Source organism: Pteropus alecto, unplaced genomic scaffold (assembly GCF_000325575.1).
Source record: "Pteropus alecto unplaced genomic scaffold, ASM32557v1 scaffold33, whole genome shotgun sequence".
NCBI lineage: Eukaryota > Metazoa > Chordata > Mammalia > Chiroptera > Pteropodidae > Pteropus > Pteropus alecto.
This window is the reverse complement of record NW_006435762.1, coordinates 4,965,106-4,973,779: the sequence shown is the minus strand read 5'-3', so window position 1 is coordinate 4,973,779 and position 8,674 is coordinate 4,965,106. Positions and strand designations below refer to the sequence as shown.

Here is an 8,674-nt window from a genome sequence, read left to right as displayed (position 1 = left end):
AATAAGATAATAAAAGCAGACAGAAGTGAAAACTTGGTAGAGGAGAGTTTTGAACACATTTCTAAAACATGGAAAGAGGATGAAAGCCTGATGAAGGATAAAATCAGTTGAGGAAGCAGGGACCTAGAAGTCAAAGAAGGAAGAAAAGCAGCAAAAAAGTCACTTAGCCACGATGGCAGACTCCAAGTTCAAGGTCGGAGGTAAGGAAGAAGACAGGAAGATAGGGGGCTGAAGAGAGATTAATTAAAATTCCTCTACTCAACAACACTCTAGGAGGTGGGATAGGGAGGTTGTGGTTGTGAGGACAGGTGAGAGGAAGAAAGCAATAATGAACGAATGAACGCAAGAGGAAAGAAGCTTACAAGAAAGACGTGTCCCCAAAACCATGTAAGCTAAAATGTGGCATGATTTTGAGCAATAGAAGGGTTTCCTGAAAAGAAATGGAAATCCATTTGAACTGGCTCTGAGGATCATTTTGCTTTGACTGGTACCCACAGTTGAAACGTCGAACCTATAATTCTAACACATTACTTGTCTTTACATTGGACAGTATCCACTTAGTTATAATAATGTAAATGCTGTATATGAATGTTGAACCTTTGAATTAACCTATAAACTAAACCTGGAAAACTTAAAAACATTACATAACAAAATTAAATGTTATCAATTTTAACAACATAAAATTAATTTTTTTTGGTGCAGTTCAATGCCGTCCACCCGCAATACCATCCCCCTCTGTCCTTCGTGAGGCCTTCTGCCCCAGGGCACCCCACACACTGGAGTCCCAGTATACACAAGAGCATGTCCACCATCAACATTCTCTTTCTCACCCCTAATGCCCAGGACGTGGAGGGGCAGCCTTTTCGCTTCTGGGACCTGGGGGCAGACAGAAAAGTGGGCTTCCCCTGAGGAAGAAGAGCCACAACATGAAAAGAATGATACTCTCACTATAGAAAGTGAATAGGATGTGTGTGGGGAGCAGAAAGGAAAAAAGAGCCGTTCGATGCTGGGCGGACGGGAGAGATATAGTGAAAGTGGAAAGGCGAAGTGCAGGGAATGCTGAGTGCTCTGATCACTTCCTCTATGGGGAAACAGTAGAGCATAATAATTCATAGCACAGATAATAGAGCCTTTCCAGCTCCACCACTGTATTAACTGGTAATTTTGCACTAGTTATGTAACTGTGCTGTGCCTCGGTTTTCACATTTGCAAAATGAGTGCATACAGTTAAGCATTCAGTAAATGTTTAATATTTTTCTAACATCATTGGAAGTTATATGATGCTGTCTCACTTAGTAAAATAAAAAATAAAGTAAAAATAACTTTTAAATTGGAGGAGGAAGAGGAGGAAAGTGTAGCTTAAGTAGACTACTTTTCAGCTTCTCAGAAGTTCAGCAAATAAATAATGCCTAAAGCTGACAGTTGAATAGCAGTTTTTAATATTATTTAAAGTTAGGAAGGTAACCATTAGAAAAACTAACACCAAAAATTGTTATAAGCATTTATTATTTTTTGAATCAAGTAAAGAATTATACAATTATTCATTTAAAAAATAAAGTTATAATAAATTGGGCACAAATTAATTCTACGAAAGTTGAAACCACAGAAGCCAAAACAAATCAAGTCGAATCTACTCTTTTCCAAATGAATTCAGCCGGCAAAGATATATTTGGAAGTGAAAAATAATCTCTCAGCCAACAATATTTTCCCAAGCCTTTGCCACACTTTCCAGGTTTATAGCAATGCCACACCTCTTGGCTGTGAGACTTGAATCCTGGGGAGGTACAATATTAGTGCCTTATGTCACAATTTCAAACTCTACAAAAATTATCCTGGCCCATGGCCTGATTTCATCCCGGCTCACGTGGCTGCTTTTCTAACTCCAATATATAGGTGCAACGTATGTGGAGGGCTGAAACATTTGCCTTAAGAGGTTGCAACACAGATTATTGGTTTTCACATTTCTTGCAGACAGGTGATCTACTAAGTGTTGTTTCCATCAGTAACAAGACTGCTGTTTGGACCATCCTAGTGTGTCGGAGCTGCCACCTAATACTCCTTCATGCAATGCTTAAAATCCACATTCTTCCTAAGGGACATCTAACAGGAGCATGTTATATTAACACCTTCTGAAAGGAACTAAAATCCCAAAGGCATTTAGACAGACATACGTGGAACGTGGTTATTCTTCATGTCAGTGATATAGCTGTTTCACTTTCCCCAATTTACAGCTTTCTCATAGATACTGAAACAATTGCAAGTTTTCGAGTACCTATTATCTGTAATTTTCCGAGCTAGGTATTGACAATCTACTTTAACACATTAGACCAAAAAAAAAAAAAAAAGTTATGAAATACAATAAGTTCTATGATGAAGGTAAACAAAGGGTGCTGCTGGAAAATGTAGGAGGGGAACTAACCCAGACTGAGAAGAGTAGAGTGTCAAGTAAGACTTCTTGAAGAACACAGTAATTAAGCAAAAAGGGCATTCTGGGGAGAGGGTACAGCATAGACAAGGAGCCAGAATAAGAGTGGGGCATGTTCTGAAAAGTTTGAGGATGTGGAAAGAAAGAAACTCTCATGTATGCTGGTGGGAATGCAAACAGGTGCAGCCACTATGGAAAACAGAATGGAGGTTCCTCGAGAAATTAAAAATAGAACTACCATATGATCAAGCAATTCCACTTGTAGGTATTTAGCCAAAGAAAAGAAAAACACTAACTTGAAAAGATATATTCACTCCCATGCTCATTGCAGCATTTGTTACAACAGCCAAGACATGGAAACAACCTGTTTTACAATAGATGAGTGGATAAAGAAAATGTGACATAGATAGATAGATGATAGATAGAGATAGATGGATAGATTATAGATACATAGGTATATAGAGAGATGTATAGATATACATTCATATAGTGGAATACTATTCGGTCGTAAAAGAAGACAATCTTGCTATCTGCAACATGGATAGAAATTGACGGCATTATGCTAAGTGAAACAAGTCAGACAAAGACAAATAACTGTGATTAAACTTATATGTGGAATCTAAAAAAAACAAAAACAACAAAAAAAAATCCTGAATTAATACAAATAGATTGGTGGTTGTCAGAGGCAGGAGTGGGTGAAATGGGTAAAAGTGGTCAAAATATACAAACTTACAGTAATAAAATAAATGAGACACAGGGATGTAATGTACAGCATGGTGACTATCGTTAATACTGTATTGTACATTTGAAAGTCGCTGAGTAGATAGTAAGAGTTCTCATCACATGAAAAAAAAATTGTGTGGTGATGGATGTGTAACTTGTGGTGATCATTTGTCAATATATACAAATATCAAAATCATTGTAGACCTAAAATGTCAATTATATCTCAAAAAATTATAAGAAAAAATAAGATACTGAATGGAAATGCAGTGAATTTAGATATTAATTTGGGAAGAATTATTTTAAATATTATGTTTTATCATCCAGGAAAAATGTCTCTGCAGTCATTCAAGATTGACTCATGACCTTTAATAAGGGTTTGTATTTACACAGGGCCTGTACCTCTTAAGTTTATTCCAAGGGATTTTATAAACTTTGTCACTATCGTAAAAGGAATTTTTAGTTCATTGCTTCAAATGCTAACTGGATATTGCCAAGTTGGAGAAAAGCTTTTGATTTTTGTATATCTACCATGTAACCAGCCAAATATATTAATATTACAAGATTTTTAGGTGTTTGGAGTATGCATCCACAATATTTGCAAATAAAAATGTTTATTTTAAAAAATTTGTATCAATTATTTAATTTTATTGTATTGTTGACTTAACTAAGACTTTAAAAACCAAATAAATTGCTGTGGTAATGGAGGGTAAGTCTACCTTTTCCTAATTTAATGCAATAGTGATAGTATTTCACTATGTACCACATTTGCTGTCAGTTGTTATAAAGACTATCATATTTTGGTGATTTCCTTTTACTACTACTTTACATTGAGGATTTTTTCTTTTAAAAAATTTTATTGTAAAGTATATAATACAACTTAAAATTTTAAATGATTATAAAAATAACAAAATACCCATGTATTAAACATCCTATTTAAGAAATCAAAAATTACCAGTACCTCAGATGATCCCTCTATGCTGTACACTCACTGACCACAACTCTCTCCCTTCACCCCTTCCTCCAAGAGGTAATTGTTATTCAGAATTAATTGCTGAGTCCATTTTAATCAGCCAACTTAATAAATTAAAACTTCTCAAATTAGGATTGACAATTAATTTGGGAAATTTTCTAAGAATATTCTGTATTTTTAAATGTTCCTTAATGCCTTCTAATAGTTTTAATTTTCTCCATAAGTCTTACAAATTTGTTGGAATTCTCCCATTTTATATTTTGTGTTGCTATTATGTTACCTTTTTTTTTTACTAGTTTTTCATTTTTACTATTTCCAGAACCTTATTAAACTCATTAATTCTAATTTATCTGTATATTATTTTGGGAAGTTGGAATAAGCAACTATGCAGATCATAACTTCCCTGTGAATGAGAAGTTTGGGGTTTTTTTTTTTCACTTTGAATTTTTATCTTTTTTTTTTTTTGGTGGTGGTTGTCACTATACTAGCTAGGACCTCCAGTATTCTTAAAAAGTATTCTAATCTTGAAGGGAATGCTTTTAAAATTTCATCATTGTAGTATTTCTTTAGTGAAAGTCATTTATTACCTTATTTTTTTATGCATATTAAATTTCTCAAATGCTTTTATTTATTGAGATGATCTTATAATTTTCCCCTTTATCTGTTAATGTGGTGAATTACATTTTGTATTGTTAAATCAACCTTGCATTCCAGAGATAAACTCAACTTAGTAATGATGCATAATCTTTTTATATAATACAAACCCACTTTGCTAGTATTTAGAAAATTAGCAATTTTAGAATTTTTCCATTGATAGTTCTGAATTAGATCATTTTCTTTTTCAATGCTGACTTTATTTTGATATGAGGGTCATGTTAAACTCATTAAAAAATGGAAAATATTCTCTCTTCAATCTATTTCTTAAATTTGGGGTGTACTTACCCTAAAACCATCTAGGCCAAGTGTTTGTTTTCTTTATAGAAAAAAATTTTAACTTTGGCATCTATTCTTTAATAATAATAGAGCCAACCAGGTTTTATTCTTATTCATTTCATTCATTTGTATTTTCTTAAAAATTTATCAACTGTTTTCAAATTTATTTAGAAAGTTGTTCATAACATAGCATGTGTCCAGATGTAGATCAGACCTAATATTATTTATTTGCTCTCTCTCTCTCCCTCAGCCTTGTCAGACGTTTGTCAATGTTATTGGCTTTTCAAAGAACTAAATAAAACAATAAATTTCTATGAAGTGAACAACAGTATAAATAACACACAAGTTAAGAAACAGAATACTGCCAGCAGCATGTAAGTCCCCATGTGCCCCTTTCTCATTTTTGCCCATGGAGGTTATACCGTTAGTTTCTTAGGGAAATCATTTTCTTGCTTTTCTTTAAACTTTTGCTGGATAACTCTGCAACCTCACACAATAAAGTATCACTTTACCAATTTTTAAATTTTATGTAAATGAAATCATATACTGGTTGTTTTTATATCAGCTTCCTTACAATCAGTGTTTTCAATATTTACCCAGGTCATTGCATGTTCACTCGAGTTCATTCAATGAATGAGCAAATCTGCCTATTAATCGATTCTAATATTAATACAAATTTCTAATTTTCCATTTTCAGGCTATTATGTGCAATGCAGCTATGAACATTCATGTACATGAATCCTGGTATCCGCATGCCTACATTTTTCTGGAATAAATATCTGGTATTTTAAATTTTATTGGTTAATGCCTAAATGTTTTTTAAATGGTTATACAATTTATACTCCTATAAGCAGTGGAAGAGATGTCTCTGCTCCATATGTGCTAAACCAATATGGTGCATATGCAATGGTATCTTACTTGTACTTTCTACATTATATATGAGAACATTTCATAATGAGCTTATTAGCCATGTGGATTCTTTTCCAACACGACAGATTAAGATACTCTCCTATATTAACTAGCAAAATCTATAGTTTTACCTTTCAGATTTAGGTCTATAATCCCCTTAGGACTTATTTTTGTATAGACTGTAAAGAAGAGATTAGATTTCATTCTCTTCTTTTTTTAAATAAAGATATCCATTTTTCTCAGAACCATTTATTGAATAAACTGTCTTTCTCCCACTGTTTTAAGTGCCACTTTTCTGTTTGTGGATTTTCAATTGTGATCATTAATTTATTTGTGTTCAGTATACCAAGGCTTCTAACACATCACTGTCTTGATTACTACAGCTTTATAATTAACCTTGTTTCCAATAGACGAAGTCCTCTCACTTTTTCAACAAATTGGTATTCTTAACCCTTTGTATTTCCATATAAATTTTAAAAACATTGTCATGTTACACACACACACACACATACAATCTGTCAGTATTGTGATTGGCTTCGTTTGAATCTACAGTTCAATTTGGGCAAAACTGACATTTTTCAATATTAAGTATCCAAGTCATGACTATGATACAGTATCTCCATTAAGGTCTATAATTATTGTAAATAAAGCTCTACAGTTGTCTCTGTAAGATCCTGTACATTTCTTATTAGATTTATTCTTAAGTATTTCAATGGTTTTTATACTATTATAACAAGTATCTTTTAAGGAAAAGTATTTTCAACTTGTTTGAAAGCAGTCCAGTGTCAATAAATACAATTGATATTTGTGTACTAATTTTTGTACTAGAATTTCATCTAATAACTTATTTTCGTACATCCAACACGTTTCCAATGGAAATCTCAAACTTTTGGAGAGAATCACAGCTCCATTCCCAATAAAATAATAAAAGTAGTGTATTTTGCCAGAAAAATGCATACATGCATGTAAACACAAAATTTTATAAAACTATTATTGGCTCCATTCTGCAAGTAGATTCCAAATTTAAAAATCCTACCCTACACATAGCCCAGTATACATAATGCTCAAAAATGGAGGAAGGAATAAGCAAATAAATATGCAAGCAAATACATAACAAGCAAGAAGTTGATGCAGGCATTCATACTAATCCATAAAAATTTGTCTAAAAGAATGGTTTAAAACACGAAACATAAAATATACTCCGGTTTTAAGTATTTATTTACAAAGTTCTTACTAATACAACTGCTTTTAAAATATAGCAATAAAGGGTCATATACTATTTAAAAGTGGCACATATGGTATAGGAAAAAATCTATATAGTCAGTTAAACTATTAAAGCAGACAACTGAGAATTGTTAAATGTCAATTAAATGTTTGTAGTATTCCCTAAACAGGTAGGAAATAAAAGTGCATATGTTCATAGGAACTTAATTATTTTGCATTACTGACTATAAAAAAAAAAAAAAAACTATTGTGAATGATAACATCATGGCTTGAAAAATATTTTACAACAGCTAAGAGAATGTATTTCAATTTTACATTTAATTATGGGACCACAATAAAAAGTTGACCATACACATATCTACGTAATTTACAACAGATTAGTAAAACTGATGCCAATTTTAGAGTTATTTCATAAAGATTAGAAACAATCTTTACTATAATTTCCTCCGTGGTATTCCTTCAAAATAAAATCCCACACACTATCAAAATAAATCACGATTTGCTAGTGGCTAAAATCACCATAAATATATGTCTCTGAAACAGCTACAACTGTATACCAATATCATGTTTGTGCAAAACATACATTATTTTTTAATCTTTCTGTCCTTGTCTCTCAATTTGTAAAAGTATTTTGAAACAATCTCCTTTAACTGTTATTCTTTTAAAAGCTACACACTAGATCTTGAATACACTTTAGAATAAAATAAACTGCAAAAGGAACAGTGTTTCAAACAGCGCATGTGAAATAAGATCCTGTTATTTACTCAGAAATATATGCAACTTTTGTCTATTTAAGAACTATGATATCGCTTAATTTCTGCACAAAATGAGATTCACAAATACATATTTCCAAAATTCATTCATGGACAATATACAAAGAAATTCACATCAGTATTTGGCATCCACCAATAAAATTTATTTACTGTATTAGTTGCAAAGCTACCAATATCATGAATAATTTAAGTTATTGGTCTTCAAATGAACGATTCAAGAAAAGAGAAAAATTACAGCAAAATCAAAATTATTTTTTACATGAATTAACTTGGAAATGTTACTCTTTCAAAAAGAAAATCATTTTCTTGGCATAGTTAGTGTTATTTATATTCTTTCCAGCTTTCACCAAGTGCTAATGATAAGTACCATTTAAGTCAGTTTCTTATTTAAATATGAGGTGTTCTTAAGTTTCTATAAATTAAAATTTTTTTAAAGCTTCATATCAAATTGGTTGTAGATCTACTTAAAGTATGACTTCTCCTTTCAAAGAAGGAAGGCAAGCTGACAAGGGAGGGAGATGGGATACCCTAGAAAGACAAAACAAATATTTATATTTAAAATTTTTCCTTTAAAAAATTGTAACATACAGTTTAGCATAATGCATAGCATTTTAATGTTTTACAAATTACGATAACAATTAATTTAAAGGCTTCTGACAATTCTAAACTATACAAATAAAATAATTTAAAATGGGGGAGGGGTAGGGAGAAAACAAA

General features: G+C 32.0%; 1 protein-coding gene across 6 annotated transcripts in view; it reads right to left on the bottom strand.

The window, feature by feature from the left end:
• Positions 1-7,155: 7,155 nt before the first annotated feature.
• Positions 7,156-8,674, bottom strand: part of ECT2 (epithelial cell transforming 2) — a 56,603-nt gene continuing 55,084 nt past the window's right edge. For all 6 annotated transcript variants that reach the window (XM_006910840.3, XM_015588549.2, XM_015588548.2 and 3 more), the window contains one exon: positions 7,156-8,485. In XM_006910840.3, the coding sequence (XP_006910902.1) occupies positions 8,396-8,485 (90 nt within the window). In that variant the 3' untranslated portion in view covers positions 7,156-8,395. The remainder of the gene's footprint in view (positions 8,486-8,674) is intronic.